The sequence below is a fragment of the Salvelinus namaycush genome, chromosome 3 (assembly GCF_016432855.1).
Source record: "Salvelinus namaycush isolate Seneca chromosome 3, SaNama_1.0, whole genome shotgun sequence".
In the NCBI taxonomy this organism is placed as follows: Eukaryota; Metazoa; Chordata; class Actinopteri; order Salmoniformes; family Salmonidae; genus Salvelinus; species Salvelinus namaycush.
In genome coordinates, this window is record NC_052309.1 from 32,332,083 (window position 1) to 32,354,533 (window position 22,451).

Below are 22,451 nucleotides of genomic sequence, written 5' to 3' on the forward strand. Positions count from 1 at the left end.
CTGGAATTTTCCAAGCTGTTTAAAAGGCACAGTCAACTTAGTGTATGTAAACTTCTGACCCACTGGAATTGTGATACAGTGAATTATAAGTGAAATAATCTGTCTGTAAACAATTGTTGGAAAAATGACTTGTGTCATGCACGAAGTAGATGTCCTAACCAACTTGCCAAAACTAGTTTGTTAACAAGAAATTTGTGGAGTGGTTGAAAAACTAGTTTTAATGACGCCAACCTAAGTGTATGTAAACTTCTGACTTCAACTGTACATTATGACGAAATAGCCACAGTAGTCTACAATCCAGGTGTGGAAAGCGCTTAGAGACTTACCCAGAAATACTCAAAGCTGTAATCGCTGCCAAAGGTGCTTCTACAAAGTATTGACTTCAATGTTTTCACTTTGTCATTATGGGGTGTTGTGTGTAAATGTGGTGATTTTTTTTAATCAATTTTGAATTCAGGCTGTAACAACAAAATGTGGAATAAATCAAGTGGTATGAATACTTTCTCAAGGTACTGTACCTACTTACATTTTGGAAGCTAATAAATTGCATTTAGTTAAAAGATAAAGACAAAATAATTGTAATCAAGTCGCTTTGGGTAAAGAGCGTCTGCTAAATGACTAAAATGTAAAATACTATTAACATGTAAATATGTTAACAATAATATTTAAATAACAGAATAAATAGCAGAAGAATAACTGCAGATGAAATAATACTGTAATTGAAAATTGTACACCCAATGAGAAAACATATTTGATGAGAATCACAACTAAAATCAATTCTAGCTCTTAAAGCTTAGGTAGCTTGCCCCTTTAAGAGCGAGAATTGATTTTAGTTGTGATTCTCATCAAATATGTTGTTTTCTCATTGGGTGTACAATTTTCAATTACAGCATTATTTAATCTGCAGTTATTCTTCTGCTATATGTAAATATTATTGTTAACATATTTACATGTTAATAGTATTTTACATTTGAGTAATTTAGCAGACGCTCTTATCCAGAGCAACTTGATTACAATTATTTTGTCTTATCTTTTTAGTGCTTCACACTATCCAAACCCCACAATCGAATAAAGTTTGAAACTCTTAGGTTATAGATCACAATGCAAAAAATAAATAAATAGGAACTATCTTTGTGCATCCTTGACAATCACTAATCAATATCCAAAAACGGCACGAGTTTTGTCTGAAAGGGACCAAGTGTGAAAACAACCTTAAAAGAACGCCACAGGCAACAAACACTTGAGCCATCCCATGCCTCTACTTCACTTTATTTAGAGCCTTAATGGCAGGTATCCTAGCAACTACTAGACAAAAGCCCTTGGCTGAATCCCAAATCACCCCCCTCCCCTCCATTTGCACGTTTACGCGCACCTCCTCCATTTGCACAAGTGTCCCAAAGCTGAGGGAGTGAAAATGATTGAAGGTGTAGGGGCTAATTAGACCCTCAGATAACCATTTTGACCGAGCCAGCCAGGTTGCAGGCATCAGAGTGAAGTGCTATCTCAACACACACTGCAAAATGTTTGAATTTCATACAAAAGAAAAGAGGTGTGCCTAATTATACGACACATGCATTTGTTGATGACTGATTTCGAGACTTGACACATGTAACAAACGAAATACCTCCCAAATTAAACGTTTAACTGTTACTGAGGTTTATATCTTGTAAAACGACGGGGGTGGGGTTTATTAATTTGAATTTCATGCTCGTTTTATTATTTAAAAGTGGAACATGAATTGCATCATTCAAGTCAGGAGTGTGTCCCGAAGTTGATGGGTTTATTGAGCCCATCGCCACTCTCTGGAAGTCACCCTTGAAGTTTTGTCAGCAACACGTGATAACGGAGGGCCCTCTGAGCGAGTTGGTAGGAGAGGGGGGTGGTTTGGGATTCACAACTTGTCTTTATAGCTTGAAGCTAGTTCGGACATCATCCCCAAGACACGGCAGGGCAGAGAGAGACATACCAGGCAAGGCAGGTTAGTTAGCATGGCAGAAACAAAGAGACAAAGAGGGAACAAACATACACATAATACATTCAATTCATAACATTAACAATACTGTATATGTAGTTAAGGGAAAATGCATCAAATAAATTGTAATGGGATTTGTTGTGTTCAGAGATATAAAAACGATCACCGCAAATGTTTTAATCTTTTCGACTTGATTTCACAACTATCATATGCGCTGTGGAAGCTAAAATGTTGATTTGTTAAATACAGGCCAACTGTAATATTATCCGTCTGTAGCAGGAGAACAGAATTCAGTGAGATTGAACTGCACCTGACCCTCCCTAACCTCTGTCAGTGTTTGTCTTTCCATTTCAATGCTGTGCTGTAGTATGTACAGGGGTTGTTAGCTGCAATGTTGTGTTCGAGAGCAGCTGAGTAGTGGGTGCTGTGATGCGCTGTGTTTACACACACAAACCACTTGTCCAGTTTATAATATAACAAAGCTCATTTTCCTTTGTGTTGGTGAAGAGACTATAATATCTAATGTAGCTTGGAAAGATGTTTAAATGTGTGGTGTAGATGTCAGGATAAATGGGCACAGTTTTAAATATGGCGTTGAGGTTTAAAAATACAGTAATTTGTCTACCAACAAACAATAGGCACAAATGGAGGCCTTTTGGAGGTAAATGATGGCTGGATGTTAGGGCAGTGTAGAGCGATTTCAGTGCCAACAGAAACTGTACATGGATTCAATATTTCTGAATTTGTAATGCACAAATGTAATCATTGAATTCATAAAGTGAACTTGTATTTTATGATTTGAAACTGAAGATTGCATTCAGTTTTACAATTCAATATTTAAATTCAACATTTATCAAGTCTAGTTTCAAGCACAGACAATGAATGCAATATTGAAATAAATATTGAATTTAAATATTGAATTTTAAAACTGAATGCAATATTTATTCAAGTTCAATTTATTAATTCAATGGTTCACTTTGTTCATTACAAACCCCAAAACATTGAATTCAAATTCAATAGGCATATCTAAATACAAATTCAGAAATATTGAATTCAAATAAAGTTTTTGTTGGCACTGAAATCACTCCATTGCATTGGTGTAAAATTCCAAACTGTAGGCTACCTAAATCCTGTGAATGGGTTACACCCTTTCCTTACCTCTGGATGTCTGTGATGAGCCACCAGGCCCATGACCAGCCTCCCACCACATAGGTCTTCCCATCGGAGCCACAGCAACCACCTGTTGGCCAACACAGACAACATGAGCATGACATTGTAACCACTATCACTGATGATAACACCATAGAAATAGTACTGTATTTTACACTGAACAGACCATTGTTACAGTCATTGTCATTGCACCGCAGTATCATTATCAGAGTATTACACTATTATTAGACCACAGTAAACCAGTTAGAGGTCGACCGATTATGATTTTTCAACGCCGATACCGATTATTGGAGGACCAAAAAAGCCTATACTGATTAATCGGCCGATTTTTAAAAATGTATTTGTAATAATGACAATTACAACAATACTGAATGAACACTTATTTTAACTTAATATAATACATCAATCAAATCTATTTAGCCTCAAATAAATTATGAAACATGTTCAACTTGGTTTAAATAATGCAAAAACAAAGTGTTGGAGAAGAAAGTAAAAGTGCAATATGTGCTATGTAAGAAAGCTAACGTTTCAGTTCCTTGCTCAGAACATATGAAAGCTGGTGGTTCCTTTTAACATGAGTCTTCAATATTCCCAGGTAAGAAGTTTTAGGTTGTAGTTATTATAGGAATTATAGGACTATTTCCCTCTATACCATTTGTATTTCATTAACCTTTGACTATTGGATGTTCTTATAGGCACTTTAGTATTGCAAGTGTAACAGTATAGCTTCCGTCCCTCTCCTCGCTCCTCCCTGGGCTCGAACCAGCAACACAACGACAACAGCCACCATCGAAGCAGCGTTACCCATGCAGAGCAAGGGGAACAACTACTAGAAGGCTCAGAGCGAGTGATGTTTGAAACGCTATTAGCGCGCGCTAACTAGCTAGCCATTTCACTTCGGTTACACCAGCCTCATCTCGGGAGTTGATAGGCTTGAAGTCATAAATAGCGCAATGCTTGACGCACAACGAAGAGCTGCTGGCAAAACGCACGAAAGTGCTGTTTGAATGAATGTTTACGCGCCTGCTTCTGCCTACCACCGCTCAGTCAGATACTTGTATGCTCAGTCAAATTATATGCAACGCAGGACACGCTAGATAATATCTAGTAATATCAACCATGTGTAGTTAACTAGTGGTTATGATTGATTGTTTTTTTTTTATAAGAAAAGTTTAATGCTAGCTAGCAATTTACCTTGGCTTACTGCATTCGCGTAACAGGCAGTCTCCTTGTGGAGTGCAACGAGAGAGAGGCAGGTCATTATTGCGTTGGACTAGTTAACTGTAAGGTTGCAAGATTGGATCCCCCGAGCTGACAAGGTGAAAATCTGTCGTTCTGCCCCTGAACAAGGCAGTTAACCCACCGTTCCTAGGCCGTCATTGAAAATAAGAATGTGTTCTTAACTGACTTGCCTAGTTAAATAAAGGTATGAATTTTATTTTTTTAAATAATAATAATTAAAAAAATATATATTCCTTTTTATTTATATATATTTAAATCGGCGCCCAAAAATACCGATTTCCGATTGTTATGAAAACTTGAAATCGGCCCTTATTATTCGGCCATTCCGATTAATCGGTCGACCTCTAAAACCAGTATCATGGTATCAGACCTCAGTTTGAAGAGCTGAGGTACCAGGGAGGAGTGGGTGGTAGTTGTTAGAATATAGGTCAATAACTCAATCTAACTGAATGTAGACTGGGATTGAAATGCTTTGCTACAGTACTATACCAATGAACCATAAAGTCATAGGGTATCAAGTCAACCAAAGCTGTACCACCCCTCCACATGCCTACAAACAAACCCAATTTAGTGTTAACCTATTAGTGTCATATTGTATGTAGTGTTATTCCCCTCTTAGTTCAGTGTATTTGTGAGTGTCTTAGGCCTCATGTAGAAACAAGTTATTTAACTGATTTACAGTCACAACAAGCCTCCTGTAGACCACAAACTAAACCCTCTCACTAAGAACTTCCCCTGGCACTTACACTTCAACACTTGCCCCACATACACCAACAAACCCCAATTGATGGTGGTGGTGACACTTCTACTGCAGGAAAGTTAGCTCACACGCAAATGAGAAATCAAGTTCTGGAAAACACAATTGTGCTAACAAATGGCAGTTATCAAAAGGGTTTTTACTGGTAGTAGTTGTCGGCCCCCCAGGCTATGATAAGGTCTAGAGTAAATTAACAAAGACAGCTATCACATTAAGGGGATTATTTGGCCACTCCATTCTTCCGACAGGTTAGATGACTTCACGAAAGCGATGCATGGCGCATTGATGGGGCAGAACGCTGTGTTATGATTCTTGACGGTCAAATAGTTGCTAGCTATGATAAGGAAGCTGCCATGTGGGGAATCGTAGGCAGCTCATATCTTGTTATTGATACCATGTCTTGTTTTGACTCACCACGTCTATGCTAATATAACATTTGCTAGCTAGCTAACCAACAAGTAACAATGTATTTGAGAGAAAAGTGCTCATTGTGCAAATGTATATGTTTTCAATAAAATATAATTTAAAATGTTGTCAATCTTTTGTTTCTAAGTTAACCCGACCAGTTTTGCTCCACGGTTGTGCACACCTCGGGTTTGTTGCGCAACAACCCACCAGTCTATTATAGCTGCCTTTCAGAAGGAGCAAAATCAGTTGAGGAGTGTTGAGAATGACTGTCAGCTGTAAAGGGCAACCAGGGTCGTGTTCAATAGGGCACACTGTAGAGAAATGTTTCATGCCAAGGGAACATTGTCTGTTCATCTACCCAGACAAGCATGTGCAATATCTCTCCCAAATCTGAGGAAATGCAGTTTGCCTAAGGTACTGTAGACCTGAGAGAAAATTAAAGAATCATTCATTGCATGAACCACCACCATAATAAATAGCCTAGCATTTTCTTGACTAAACACAAGAGTTTCTAAGCTTCCTTGCGGATCATGAGGACAAGGTTTCATGTCACATTAATAAAATGTCTGCTGTTGTTTCTCACATGATTTGTGTGATTCAATCATTTTATAGTGTGTGTGAGATAGAGAGAGAGAAAAAAAAGAAAAAAAATATCAACCCTTACAGTAAATTCATCTAAGGTATTCTGGCTCTGATAAACCACTCGCAATACAGGTTTAAAACTCACAGCAAGCAGTACCATCTAAGGGCGTCAAGCATTTCTGGCTGTTGACCAGAAATGTCCAGCTTTCACGACACCCCCACACACGAGGGGGAGATGCTGGCTTGTCTTGACTGCAAACAATCTCCAACTTACTATTAGGCCTATAGAATGACATTTTAGCTGCAAGGGCATCCCGCTCAGAGGCTATTTACAGTGCCTTCAGAAAGTATTCACACCCCTTGACTTTTTCCACATGTGTTACAGCCTGCATTTAAAATGGATTAAATTGAGATTGTGTCACTGGCCTAGACATACACAATACCCCATAATGTCAAAGTGGAATTATGTTTATTGAAAGTTTTACAAGTATTCAACCCCTGTTATGGCAAGGCTAAATAAGTTGAGTAAAACTTAGCTTAAAAAAGGTCACAATAAGTTGCATGGACTCACTCTGTGTGCAATAGTGTTTACCATGATTTTTGAATAACTACATAAACCCTGCATCCCACACATACAGATAATTGTATGGGTATAAAAGATAAAGCAGACATTAAATATCTCTTTGAGCATGGTGAAGTTATTAATTAACCTTTGTAGTGATTGGGTGTATTGATACGCCATCCAAAGATTCTGGCAACCGAGACAGGAGGAAGGAAACCGCTCAGGGATATCACCATGAGGCCAATGGTGACTTCAAAACAGTTAGAGTTTAATGGCTGTGATAGGAGAAAACTGAGGATGGATCAACAACATTGTAGCGAGAGTGGTTTCATCACGGTAGCACATGGAGAGATTTATAGCCATTAATCTAAAATAATTCATTGATTTTAAACAAAAAACACTTTCCATTTGTCAGACAGACAAGACTAACATGAGATGACAGGTGAGTTCATAACAAGTTCAGAAAGCCAAGCTAGAGCTCTGAGACGTTCACAGCAATGGGGGCAGACATTTTGATCAAGACTGATCAAGAAATGTTCTCACACTAAACATACATTTGGAAAGTATTCAGACCCCTTCCCTTTTTTCACATTTGTTAAAGCCTTATTCTAAAATAAAACAATTCTCATCAATCTACACACAAAGCAAAATTTTTTTTAGAAATGTTTACAAATGTATAAAAAATTAACTGAAATACCTTATTTACATAAGTATTCAGACCCTTTGCTATGAGACTCAAAAATGAGCTCAGGTGCATCCTGTGTCCATTGATTATCCTTGAGCTGTTTCTACAACTTGATTGCAGAAACACCTGTGGTAAATTCAATTGATTGGACATGATTTGGAAAGGCTCACACCTGGTCTATATAAGGTCCCACAGTTGACAGTGCATGTCAGAGCAAAAACCAAGTCATGAGGTCGAAGGAATTGTCAGTAGAGCTCTGAGACAGGATTGTGTCGAGACACAGATCTGGGGAAGGGTACCAAAAAACATCTTCAGCATGTAAGGTCCCCAAGAACACAGTGGCCTCCATCACTCTTAAATGGAAGAAGTTTGGAACCCTCATGGCTCTTTCTAGAGCTGGCCGCCTGGACAAACTGAGCAATCGGGGGAGAACCCGATGGTCACTGACAGAGCTCCTCTGTGGAGATGGGAGAACGTTCCAGAAGGACAACCATCTCTGCAGCACTCCACCAATCAGGCTTTTATGGTAGAGTGGCCAGACGGAAGCCACTCCTCAGTAAAAAGGCACATGACAGCCCGCTAGGAGTATGCCAAAAGGCACCTAAAGGGCTCTCAGACCATGAGAAACAAGATTCTCTGGTCTGATAAAACCAAGATTGAACTATTTGGTCTGAATGCCAAGTGTCATGTCTGGAGGAAACCTGGCACCATTCCTACGATGAAGCATGGTGGTGGTAGCATTATGATGTGGGGAGGATGCCACTCAATTTAAAAATCTAGATGACTTTTATGCAATATTGCCCAGCCCTACGTGCTGGTCAGAGACTCCCAGTACCATTCAGCACTCATTGCATACTGACATTTTGTAATAAGGGGTGTGGGCCATATTACAATATGGACGTCTTAATGCAGGTCTCCAAAGTGGAGAAGAGCAATGCTGAAACGGACCAAGGACGGATGGATTATTTCAGCGACTGACTTGTAGTCACAGCTGCTGCTCTGCTTCCCTCAGAATACTTCAGATGCCAGACAGACTCCACATACTAGAGGCCACCATGGGAATGAGTGGAATTTACCCCTTAAAAAGCATGGCATCACATTTTGGCTCGCTTCATGCCTGGTTGATTCATTCGCTATGGCTAGGCCTTTGTTTCTTAGAATAAAAAAAGTTTTATAAAATAGGACCTTTATTTTTTCTTCTAAGAGAAAATCATAAGTGTTACTAGTGGGTGGTCTGTTCATAATGGACAGTTATCAAATTGCATTTGTCACATGCACCAAACACAATAGGTGTAGACCTTAGTGAAATGTTTACTTTCAAGCCCTTAAACAACAATGCAGTAAAGAAAAAGTGTTAAGTAAAAATAATAAATAGATAAAATAACAGTAGCGAGGCTATATACAGGGGGTACCAGTACAAAGTCAATGTGCGAGGGCACAGCTTAGTCGAGGTAATATGTACATAGGTAGAGGTAGAGTTAAAGTGACTATGCATAGATAATAAACAGAGAGTAGCAGTAGCGTAATAGATGAGGGTGGGGGGGGGGGGGGACAATGCAAATAGTCTTGGCAGCCATTTGATTAGCTGTTCAGGAGTCTTATGGCTTGGGGGTAGAAGCTGTTAAAAAGCCTTTTGGACCAAGAATTGGCGCTCCGGTACCGCTTGCCGTGCGGTATTAGAGAGAACAGTCTATGACTATGGTGGCTGGAGTCTGACAATATTTAGGGCCTTCCTCCGGCACCACCTGGGATAGAGGTCCTGGATGGCAGGAAGCTTGGCCCCAGTGATGTTTTGGGCCATACCCACTACCCTCTGTAGAGCCTTATGGTCAGATGCCGAGAAGTTGCCATACCAGGCGGTGATGCAACCAGTCAGGATGCTGCAGCTGTAGAACTTTTTCAGTATCCTGAGGGGGAATAGGCTTTGCCGTGCCTTCTTCACGACTGTCTTGGTGTGTTTGGCCCATGTTAGTTTGTTGGTGATGTGGACACCAAGGAACTTGAAGCTCTCAACCTGCTTCACTACAGCCCCGTCGATGAGAATGGGGGCGTGCGATGTCCTCTTTTTCCCTGTAGTCCACAATTATCTTTTTTGTCTTGGTCACGTTGAGGGAGAGGTTGTTATTCGGGCACCACACGGCCAGGTCTCTGACCTCACCCTATAGGCTGTCTCATCATTGTCGGTGATCAGGCCTACCACATGTGTCGTCTGCAAACTTAATGATGGTGTTGGAGTCATGCCTAGCCACGCAGTCATAAGTGAACAGGGAGTACAGTAGGAGACTGAGCACTCACCCCTGAGGGGCCCTCGTGTTGAGGATCAGCGTGGCGCATGTGTTGCTACCTACCCTCACCAACTGGGAGCGGCCCATCAGGAAGTCCAGGATCCAGTTGCAGAGGGAGGTGTACAGTCCCAGGGTCCTTAGCGATGAGCTTTGAGGGCACTATGGTGTTGAACGCTGAGCTGTAGTCAAAGAATAGCATTCACGGCCTCCCGGGTGGCGCAGTGGTCTAGGGCACTGCATCGCAGCGCTAGCTGCGCCACCAGAGACTCTGGGTTCTGGGTTCGCGCCCAGGCTCTGTCGCAGCCGGCCGCGACCGGGAGGTCCGTGGGGCGACGCACAATTGGCCTAGCACAATTGGCCTAGCGTCGTCCGGGTTAGGGAGGGTTTGGTCGGTAGGGATATCCTTGTCTCATCGCGCACCAGCGACTCCTGTGGCGGGCCGGGGGCAGTGGGCGCTAACCAAGGGAGCCAGGTGCACGGTGTTTCCTCCGACACATTGGTGTGGCTGGCTTCCGGGTTGGAGGCGCGCTGTGTTAACCTGTCTGACTCTAGCGTTCCGCCAGCGGAACTCCTCCCACATTCCACTGAAAAGGCAGAGCGCGAAATTCAAAATATATTTTTTTGAAATATTTAACTTTCACACATTAACAAGTCCAATACAGCAAATGAAAGGTACACATATCTTGTGAATCCAGCCAACATGTCCGATTTTTAAAATGTTTTACAGCGAAAACAGCACGTATATTTATGTTAGCTCACCACCAAATACAAAAAAGGACAGACATTTTTCACAGCACAGGTAGCATGCACAAAGCCAACCTAACTAACCAAGAACCAACCAAACTAACCAAGAAACAACTTCATCAGATGACAGTCTTATAACATGTTACACAATAAATCTATGTTTTGTTCGAAAAATGTGCATATTTGAGGTATAAATCAGTTTTACATTGCAGCTACCATCACAGCTACCGTCAAAAATAGCACCGAAGCAGCCAGAGTAATTATAGAGACCAACGTGGAATACCTAAATACTCATCATAAAACATTTCTGAAAAATGCATCGTGTACAGCAAATGAAAGACAAGCATCTTGTGAATCCAGCCAATATTTCAGATTTTTTAAGTGTTTTACAGCGAAAACACAATATAGCATTATATTAGCTTACTACAATAGACTACCACACTACCGCATTCATTCATCAAGGCACGTTAGCGATAGCAATAGGCACGTTAGCGTTAGCGAATAAACCAGCAAAAGATATTAATTTTCACTAACCTTCATAAACCTTCCTCAGATGACAGTCCTATAACATCAGGTTATACATACACTTATGTTTTGTTCGAAAATGTGCATATTTAGAGCTGAAATCAGTGGTTATCCATTATGCTAACGTAGCTTATTTTTCCCAGAATGTGCAGATATTTCTATTAGACTCTCACCTATTCTGACCAAATAGCTATTCATAAACATTACAAAAAAATACATGTTGTATAGGAAATGATAGATCCACTAGTTCTTAATGCAATCGCAGTGTTAGAATTCTAAAAATATCTTCATTACGACATAAGGCTTATGTTATAGCGAGAGAGTGGCCAAAACCTGGGCGCAAAACTACTAGTACACAGTTCGACAGATATATGAAATAGCATCATAAAATGTTTCTTACTTTTGGTGATCTTCCATCAGAATGTTGGACAAGGGGTCCTTTGTCCAGAACAGTCGTTGTTTGGATTTAGAACATCGTTTTTCCCTCTTGAATTAGCAAGCACACTGGCCAAGTGGCGCGAAGCTCTCCATTCTGAACAAAGGGCACACAACGCAACACGCCTAACGTCCCGAATAAATTTCAAAAATCTAATAAAACTATATTGAAAAAACATACTTTACGATGATATTGTCACATGTATCAAATAAAATCAAAGCCGGAGATAGTATTCGCCTATAACGACAGCTTTTCAAAAGGCAATCCCACTGTCCTCCTCGCGCCTTCCTGAAAACATGAAATCGGTGACACGTCATTCCAAGAGGACGTATTCCATCTCAGACCAAGATAATCACCTCATTTCTTCTCTCACTGCATCTTGACATCCAGGGGAAGGTGTATGACGTGCATGTATACTAATAGGTATCATGCCCATTTATAGGCAGGACTTAGAAGAGAGCCTCGATTTCAGACTTTCCACTTCCTGGTCAGGAAGTTTGTGCCAAATGAGTTCTGTTTCACTCACAGATATAATTCAAACGGTTTTAGAAACTAGAGTGTTTTCTATCCAATAGTAATAATAATATGCATATTGTACGAGCAAGAATTGAGTACGAGGCCGTTTAAATTGGGCACGTTTTTCCCCCAAAGTGACAACAGCGCCCTCTGTCCTCATCAGGTTAAGAAGCAGTGCGGCTTGGTTGGGTTGTGCTTCGGAGGACGCATGGCTTTCGACCTTCGTCTCTCCCGAGCCCGTACGGGAGTTGTAGCGATGAGACAAGATAGTAATTACTAGCAATTGGATACCACGAAAATTGGGGAGAAAAGGGGGTAAAATTTAAATTAAATAAATAAAAAATAAAAAAGAATAGCATTCACAAAGGTGTTCCTTTTGTCCAGGTGGGAAAGGGCAGTGTAGAGTGCAATAGAGATTGCATCATCTGTGGATCGGTTGGTGCGGTATGCAAATTGGAGTGGGTCTAGGGTTTCTGGGATAATGGTGTTGATGTGAGCCATGACCAGCCTTTCAAAGCACTTCATGGCTACAGACGTGAGTGCTACGGGTCGGTAGTCATGTAGGCAGGTTACCTTAGTGTTCTTGGGCACAGGGACTATGGTGGTCTGCTTGAAACATGTTGGTATTACAGACTCGGACAGGGAGAGGTTGAAAATGTCAGTGAAGACACTTGCCAGTTGGTCAGCGCATGCTCGGAGAACACGTCCTGGTAATCTGTTCTGGACCTGCGGCCTTGTGAATGTTGACCTGTTTAAAGTAGGGATGCACAATATATTGGTAAGCATATCGGAAATCGGATGATATTAGCTAAAAATGCCAACGTCGGCCAGATGTCTAGTTTAACACCGATGTGCAAAACAGATGTCAAAGCTGACGTGCATACCTATATAAATGTAGGTAGATGACATAATGCCACAAAAAATATAGCACTACACGTGCAACACAGCATTCCTAACCTAGCCCACAATGTCTGCTGTGTGGATTGAGCAGTCAACAAGTCGAGCAGTCATTTGAAAGAGTAAGAACATTTCAGCGAGACAACTTAAAGACAAAATCCTTAAAGCCAAGATAATGAAATTCATTGCCCTTGACAATCAACCGTTCTCTGTCGTGTATGATGTTGGTTTCGCCGACTGGTCGAGCACCTCAAGCCCCGGTACACACTACCAAGTAGGTGCTATTTTTCAGGATGTTGCCCTACCGGACTTAAACAGTATTGTTGAAACGTAAATCCATAAGCTACTTGCTATGGGCGTCACTGCTATTAGCTTCACGACTGACATTTGGACGAGTGATGTCTGCCCCATGAGCATGCCGAGTCTGACAGCACAGTGGGTCGATAAGGATTTTGTACTGAGGAAAGCCTTATTGCATGCACAAGAATGTGCTGGTTCTCATACCACTGCTGTCATTTCAATGGCATTTGAGAGCATGATTGAAACATGAACACACTATTAGCTCCATTCGAACTACGGACTTGAGAATAAGCTCATCAACAGTGTCTGCAGCAGACGACAGCAGATCTGTCATGGCATTGAAACGCCTACGCAACAAAACTGCCAACACAGACCGTGAGGTTAACATGGAAAAGACTCTACTAGAGGCTGTGAACAAGCGATTTGGTGGCATTCTCTGAGCCTCTTTACTGTGTCGCCACCATGCTCGGTACAAGGACCGCTACTTTGATGCAGACAAGAAACAGGGGTTACGTGAACTGTTAGACACAGCTGGACAAGATGGAAACGGACACCATGACAGTGCGCACCGAGGAAGAGAGGCCACGGACAGACAAAGCTGAAACTTCACTGCTTGACATGTATGATGAAATCCTGGTTGAAAATGAAACGACTGAACGATTCAGCACAGCAAGTAAGTGAAAGAAATAGGTTTTGATTAAGTTTTACAGGTAATGGGGACATACGTAAATGCCAACAAAATAACTTTGGTCAGTGCGTGTTTCAACTATTTAACTGTACTAGAATGCTTAAAAGGCTGCTAAAATTGTAAATATCGGTATCTTTTTGGCAAGGAAAATATCGGATATCGGCCAAAAATGTCATATCGGTGCATCCCTAGTTTAAATGTCTTACATCGGCTACGGAGAGCGTGATCACACAGTCATCCGGAACATCTGATGCTCTCATGCATGCTTCAGTGTTGCTTGCCTCGAAGCGAGCATAGAAGTAATTTAGCTCATCTGGTAGGCTCGTGTCACTGGGCAGTTTACGGCTGTCCTTCTCTTTGTAATCTAATAGTTTTCAAGCCCTGCCACATCCGACGAGCGTCGGAGCCGGTGTTGTACGATTCGATCTTAGTCCTGTATTGATCCTGTGATGGTTCGTTGGAGAGCATAGCAGGATTCCTTATACGCTTCCGGGTTAGAGTCCTGCTCCTTGAAAGCGGCAGCTCTACCCTTTAGCTCAGTGCAAATGTTACCTGTAATCCATGGTTTCTGGTTGGAGTATGTACGTACAGTCACTGTGGGGACGATGTTGTCGATGCACTTATTGATGAAGCCAATGACTGATGTGGTGTACTCCTCAATGCCATCGGAAGAATCCTGGAACATATTCCAGTCTGTGCTAGCAAAACAGTCCTGTAGCTTAGCATCTGCATCATCTGACCACTTCTATATTGACCGAGCCACTGGTGCTTCCTGCTTTAGTTTTTGCATGCAAGCAGGAATCAGGAGGATATAATTATGGTCAGATTTGCCAAATGCAGGGAGAGCTTTGTACGCGTCTCTGTGTGTGGAGTAAAGGTGGTCTAGAGTTTTTCCCCTCTGGTTGCACATTTATCATACTAGTAAAACCGATTTAAGTTTCCCTGCATTAAAGTCCCCAGCCACCAAGAGCACCACCTCTGGATGAGCGTTTTCCTGTTTTCTTATGGCCGTATACAGCTCATTGACTGCAGTCTTAGTGACAGCATTGGTTTGTGGTGGTAAATAGACAGTTATGAAGACTATAGATCAACTCTTGGTAAATAGTGTGGTCTACAGCTTATCATGAGATAGGATTTGCTCTCCTGAGGTAGAGGAAATCCTCAAGACTGCCTTACTATTAGATTTCGTGCACCAGCTGTTGTTTACAAATATACACAGACCGCCACCCCTTGTCTCACCGGAGGTCGGCTGTTCCATCTTGCAGATGCAGAGTAAACCCCGCCAGCTGTATGTTATTCACGTCGTCAATTAGCCACGACTCGGTGAAACATAAGATATTACAGTTTTTAAAACTTCTTCGGGCTAGGGGGCAGTATTCGGAAGTTTGGATGAATGAGGTACCCAAAGTAAACTGCCTGTTACTCAGGCCCAGAAGCTAGGATATGCATATAATTGGTAGTATTGGATAGAAAACACTCTAAAGTTTCCAAAACTGTTCAAATAATGTCTGAGTATAACAGAACTGATATGGCAGGCAAAAACCCAAGGACAATCCATCCAGAATCTTTTTTTTCAGCTCACCCTTGATTACTATGGCTGTCAATGGGAATATAAAAGGAATACCTCCCAGATTACAGTTCCTATGGCTTCCACTAGATGTCAACAGCCTTTAGAAAGAGTTTCAGGCTTGTTTTTTGAAAAATTTGCTAGAATTTGTTGTTTTAGTAAGTGGCTCCCATTTTGGCTGTAGTGTTTGTTGCGTGTTCCGGTGAGTGCGTGTACTTCATTATTTATCTCCGGTAATGGTCTCCGGTATTCTCAGTCTTAAATTTGATCTTTAATTTACATATTAGGGTACCTGAGGATTGATTAGGAACGTTGTTTGATATGTTTGGAAGACGTTTATTGGTACCTTACGGGATTCATTTGTATGCATTTTGAACGAGGGAAACCAGTGGATTACTGAGTCTAGCGCGCCAATGAAACAAACTTTTTTGGGATATAAAGAAGGACTTTATTGAACAAAAGGACCATTTGTTATGTAGCTGGGACCCTTGTGATTGCAATCAGATGAAGATCTTCAAAGTTATGTGATTTATTTTATCGCTATTTCTGACTTTCGTGACGCCTCTGCTTGGTTGGAAAATGTATGTAATGCTTTTGTGTGCAGGGCGCTGTCCTCAGATAATCGCATGGTGTGCTTTCGCCGTAAAGCCTTTTTGAAATCTGACAAAGCGGCTGGATTAACAAGAAGTTAAGCTTTTAAATGATGTATGACACTTGTATTTTCATGAATGTTTAATATTACGATTTCTGTAATTTGAATTTCGCGCTCTGCAATTTCACCGGATGTTGTTGAGGCCGGGCGCTAGCGGCACGCCTATCCCAAAGAGGTTTTAATGTCCCATTGGTAGGATATTAGTGATCGTAGTTCGTCTATTTTGTTATCCAATGATTGTACGTTGGCTAATAGGACTGATGGTAGAGGCAGATTACCAACTCGCCGTCGGATCCTTACAAGGCACCCTGACCTAATTCCCTGATATCTCTGTCTCTTTCCCATGCGAATCACAGGCATTTGGGCCTTGTCAGGTGTCTGAAGTAAATCCTTTGCATCTGACTCGTTAAAGAAAACATTTGTCCAGTACGAGGTGAGTAATCACTGTCCTGATATCTGGAAGCGCTTTTCGGTCATAAGAGACGGTGGCAGAAACATTATGTACAAAATAAGTTAAAATTACGTGAAAACTCACAATAGCACAATTGGTTAGGAGACCGTAAAACGGCAGCCATCTCCTCCGGCGCAATTATGAATTTTATGGGGGATGAGAGAAGCTAGCCTGTGCCTTAACCTAACTTTGACCCCCTAAACCTAACCCCAGACCTTAAACCAAACCATAACCCTAAAGTTACAAAGACAGCTCATGTACTTGCTCAACAGCTTGCATCAACTCTTCGGTCAGTTGCAGCATGGTCATCTAGTGACAAAAGGAAAAGTGAGGGTCACTGTAATGTGGATCATGTGACCATAATTCTTCCTGACATTTGGGTTCTCATAGTCATCTGGTGACTTATACCTCTGGTTTCAACACAATGGAAAATCCAAGAGCTGTTCTTTCATTCTGTAGTAAGGAATGTAGTCCTGATAGCCAACAACGATGAGACAGCCTATAGGGAGGTCGTCAGAGACCTGACAGTGTGGTGCCAGGACATCAACCTCTTCCTCAACGTGAGCAAGACAAAGGAGCTGATCGTGGACTACAGGAAAAGGAGGGCCGAACACACCCTCATTCACATCAACAGGGCTGTAGTGGAACGGGTCGAGAGTGTCCACATCACCAACAAACTATCATGGTCAGAGGAAGGCCCAAAAAATTGTCAAAGACTCCATTCACCCAAGTCATAGACTGTTCTCTCTGTTACCGCACAGCAAGTGGTACCGGAGTGCCAAGACTGGGCCCAAAAGGCTCCTTAACAAAAGATGTCAGGAAGACCCCCAAGCCATAAGATTGCTGAACAATTCATCAAATGGCCACCCAGACTATTTACATTGACACCCCCTTTGTTTATACACTGCTGCTACTCGCTGTTTATTATCTATGCAGTCACTTTACCCTTACCTACATGTACAATTTACCTTGACTAACCTGTACCGCCAGTGCCTGTACCCCCTGTATATAGCCTTATTATTTGATACATTTTTCTTCTTTATTTTAGTTAAAACTTTCTTAACTTTATTTCTTGAACTGCACTGTTGGTTAAGGGCTTGTAAGTAAGCATTTCACGTTAAGGTCTACACCTGGTGTATTTGGGCCATGTGGCAAATAAAATAGTAGACAGGAAACTGGTTTCTCAAAGAGGTTATGATGAAAACAAACTACTCTGCACTGTAGTAGGCTACACCCCAAACCACAGTCAAACTACTGCAATCTGTACAAGACGAGTACAAATCTGATTCTTCTATAACCAACGCTACATAAACAATTAAATCTGATTTTGCTGAGTGATTTGTAATCATACTATCTGTCTCAATAATAACTTTCTACAAAAGACCAAGATAACATAGCCTAGCTACTCATGTATCCTAGTGGACCGAGCGAAGTCTGTCCTTGAAACTGCCTGAAAATGGCATTGTAATCTTTCAAGGCATATACACAGCTACATTTACCAACATAACATAGTTAATTGCAGTTCTCCAGTGCTGCTACAGATCAGGGTCTGTAAAGACGGAGTCAGTTTCCAGAACTTAAAAGACCTCACGCTACATCTAATGTCTCTAACTTAACTCATATGGATGAAATAAAGCAATCAGCAATACTTCCACAAATTCCATTGGTTTGCTCAGATTTCACATGTCACGAGTCATGACAACCGCTCTCTCATATTGCCACACTGCAAATAGAAGGCTACAGGCAGTCTAGTATTCAGAAATTACATTTTCAGATGCAAAAAGCATATCTTTCTACCATAGACTATCTCTCGAACATAATTATTAAAACCTATTAATAAAGTTATTTATAATACGTTTAGAGTTGTACTGTATTTCATGGGTAATATTCCATTAGCTACAATCACTGTGGCTTTAACATACCAGGCCAAATTTCATACCATTTAATCTGTATTACGTAAATCTGCTATGACATTTGTGGTCTGAATGTATAGGTAACTGTAAATCGCTCTAGGTAAAATCGCCTGCTAAATGGCTAAAATGTCAAACGTATTAGACCTGACATCACAGACAGCCTGACATACGGGAATGGGCACCACCCCGCTATCATGTTCCCTCCCCTCACGACTCGGAGCCCGTCATTCATAATCACAACGTTCCTACTTCCCCAAACGTGAAATGCGCATCAATTACTTGATTCATAACGACATAAGTGCGATTGCGAAGCTGTTTACAATCACATGGTGTCCCGTAGAAGTGTGGCATCTAGAGAAAAAAAAATCATATACGTACCCATCTCCTGCCCTGAGGAACACATGATAACTGCAGCGTTTAAAATAACTGGAAACTCGGAAAAATAATTTAGGTCGGAAAGTCGGAGCACTAGAAAAGAGGCCCGAGTTGGGTGATTGACCGTTCAAATCGATTTTTCCCAGTCCAAGCTCGATTTTTCCCCGAGTTCCGTTGTTTTGAACGTACTGAAGTCGGAGATTCCGAGTACCCAGTTGTTTTGAACGCGGCAACTGTGAGTCAGCTATCCGTGATCTAGCTAGCTAGCTAGCTAGCTAGCTAACGTCAGAGGAATATAGTAACTGTCTACATTTTCAGAACTGGTAATGACACAATGACGAGGTTATCCATTGGGATAATCACGCGCCAATCTGCATGTCACTGTGTAAATAACAAGTGAAAGTAACATTAACTTACACGTTAAATTAATATTTACAAAGTTGATGATGAATGTAACGGTACGTACCTGAAACAACAAGGGCCTCATTTGGTCCAACAGTATGACAATTACCCATGTTATTTCAAAAGGCGTATCCCAAACCAAGTGCGTTTGTTGCCTAAAAATCTTCTTCTACTGTATTATGTCAGTCCACAAACACACGTTTGCGCGTGCCGGTCCTCAAATGTACTTGCGTAACCCCTGCTTTATTATACAGTTTTTATCGACACTACGCTGATGCGATTGTACTGAACCGCGGGGCACCGGTCTATGGCACGTGACGTAACTGGGTACAATGGTGAGGGAGGAGCGCCCATCTCAAATGAAGGGAATGCGATGAACTTTCAACCAGTGCAAAACACGTCTACCCGGGACAGATGAATCGAATCCCCTCATTGATTAATTGTACGGCTCCTCGATCCGAGAAAGAACAACAAATGCTCCTTTAGCGCTTTCTGTTTCCCCCTGTTAAAGTGGTTTAGTATTCGTCCGATTGTAATGACCATTTGGGCGTCAGCACATATCCCACCGCACTTGTTTATGCACATACAGACAAGTGTAGAATTTCACCAGCAGGCGACACTACACTACAATAAATGGTGATAGGGTCGGGGACTCATGGAATGAACGTGTTCCATTGTGGTTGTGGGCTGTTTATCGCTGAAGTAGGCCTACTGTGTACAGTATGTCAAGTGTTTGACCAGCAGGTTGATCTATTTTGCATCATTGTGCCTAGGAATAAGTATTACCAATAAATCACAGTTCAAACGTGTAGTGTGTTATTGTAGTTTTTACCTGCATTTTGAAGGAACCATCAACATACTGTATGACCCTCATCATCAATTGATCTAAAAGGTATTTCCGCACAGGGTGGGCAAAGGAACATCAGTTCGTCCACAGGATTTGATTTGGATCAACTTGGTTTCAGGCATAAATGGAATTTGGAGGTGGGATTAGTGTTTTGTCAGAATATTATCTGATTTGTTCAAAACTTGGTCCAAGATAAGATACAATAAATGTAGCGGTACCACAGAGGAACCAAGAAATTAAGAGCGACACTACGGCTGACTTTTTGGAGCGACACCACGTCTGTCTTTTGGGGCCTTTATGTTGATCTGCAATAATATTATGAAAAGACAGGACAGGAATACATCAGTCTCCAACGCACCATCTGACAAATTGTTCTTTCTCTATCAGTGTTTTCTCGGACTGAGGAGAACGGGAGCTAGGGGTGTTAGTAGGTGACTGAAGCACCCAGATTAAATAAAATATATTTAATGAAATAAAAACTGAAGATGTTAATATTATCCAGCTACTGTAGCTTCCTACTTAACATCAACAGGCAGTACTAGTAGCGCAACAATTGAAAATAGAACCCCCCAAAAAAGTTCCTGGCGATCATAGCGATCTGACCCCCCCCCCCCCCCCCCCCCCTTCTGTCTGAACTTTTAAGGGCCACTGACCCTTAACCTGGATGTTCTGTTCTGTGTTGTGTACTATTCTAATCATTTTAAGTTTGATGGAATAACCATTTTAACTCTCTTACACTCACCCCTTTCTAATTTCAGCAAACTTTAAGACATAAGGTACGAGTTCTTCCTCCACAGTGGTACCTTGACCAAAAGTCATCCAGAAGGACAGCAAAGAGACTAGAAATACGCTCTTATACATATAACCTATGACGCTCTAATAAAGTATTTCTCATACCCTTATTGATTCTTTCTTGAGATCTATTTCTCTATTAATCTATCCTCTGGGCCTCTATGTTTCACTGGGGTACTGTCACGTCAACAAAAGTTGATAGGACTTGAATCAGAGCATCTAGATGCTCTCTTTTGTCAGGCTCAGCAATCACTTGACTCATTGACTCTAAAAGTCTTCTGACAGGCGTCACAACTCTTCCAGTTCGAGTTCTCAAGGTGCCTTCACTGGGTCTCAGGACTGTATCAGTGAACTCAGACATCTGGCTGTTTCTGCGCTCTTCCGCTCTCTGGTTACTAGTTCTCTTCTTCGTAGATCTTATGCATCCAGAGCCGCTGACTGATGCATGTCTACTGATGATGCCATCTAGATTGTTCACTGACGTCGCTTTTCTACTTGTGTCATGTTCGGAAGGATCACTTGAATCATCACTAGGCATCCTTGAGGAGCTTCTTGTGCTTGAGATAACTGCCTCCAGAGAACATGTCCTCCCGTGGGCTTCGAGGATCAGATTCTCTTATGTTTACTCCATCTTCCAGTCCCGAAGATTTTTGGGCTTCAGCTTCCGTGGGCCCCTCAGGATTCTAGAAGAAAAATAAACGCACACCTATTTAGGCTAGGTGCTGGCTAGCGGAGTAGAAAACTTGAAAATAAAGGAGAGCCGCACACTCTAGGAGCTCAGATGCAAAAATGTAATATCCAACGTTTCGACAGCCAATCTGTCTTCATCAGGGTATAATCACAAACACTGCGGGATGACTCGTTTATATAGTGTCAAAAGACACACAGGTGTCTGTAATCATGGCCAAGAGTGGCCTAATATCATTGGTTAATTCTCAAATATTACAATGGCATACAAAGAACAGCATACAAAAAACAAATGGATAGCATACGATCATAGATTCATTTTAGACTACACAAGCTTACAAACAATTACAATGGCAAAGTCACAATAATCACAAGAATGGCTTCAGATCAAAGTCTACGTTGAGACCGAAGGGAGCAAGGGTCTTTAAGTTAAAGATCCAGGCAGCCTCTCGTTTTAACAATAAATTATCACGGTCACCCCCTCTCCTAGGGAGGGTAACATGTTCAATGCCAACATAACGCAGAGACGAAATCGAGTGGCCTGCGTCCAAAAAGTGGGCCGCAACTGGGTAAGTCAAATTTTTGCAGCTAATGGTGCTACGATGCTCTGAGATACGTACTTTTAATTCGCGCTTTGTTTTACCCACATAATTTTTACCACAAGGACAAGTTATAAGATAAATAACTGCCTTAGTGGAGCACGTAATAACACCTTTGATTGGGATCGATTTGCCTGTTTGTGGGTGTTTGAAGGATCTGCATTTATAAGTGCCATTGCATTGAGCACAGCCATTACACTTGTAATTTCCATCCAGTAGGGGCGCAAATAGACGTTGTTCAGGAAAATCTTGGGGTGGTAAATCAGAGTGTACCAATTGGTCTCTGAGATTTCTGCCCCGCGAGAATACGACCAAGGGAAGGTCCGAAAACACATTACCGAGACTATCATCGGATTTTATGATGTGCCAATGTTTGTGAACGATTCCCTTAATTTGT

The 22,451-nt window shown here is 41.5% G+C and overlaps 1 protein-coding gene across 2 annotated transcripts in view; it reads right to left on the bottom strand.

The window, feature by feature from the left end:
• The window catches only part of LOC120030370 (flotillin-2a), a 37,273-nt gene extending 17,834 nt beyond the window's left edge, over positions 1 to 19,439 (bottom strand). Inside the window, exons 1-2 of one of the 2 annotated variants that reach the window (XM_038975761.1) lie at positions 19,194 to 19,439; positions 3,131 to 3,212 (exon numbers count right to left, since the gene is read on the bottom strand). In XM_038975761.1, the coding sequence (XP_038831689.1) occupies positions 3,131 to 3,212; positions 19,194 to 19,242 (131 nt within the window). In that variant the 5' untranslated portion in view covers positions 19,243 to 19,439. Of the gene's footprint in view, positions 1 to 3,130; positions 3,213 to 18,730; positions 18,844 to 19,193 lie in introns of those variants that run through there. The other variant, XM_038975768.1, reaches the window with a different exon arrangement.
• Positions 19,440 to 22,451: the final 3,012 nt, after the last annotated feature.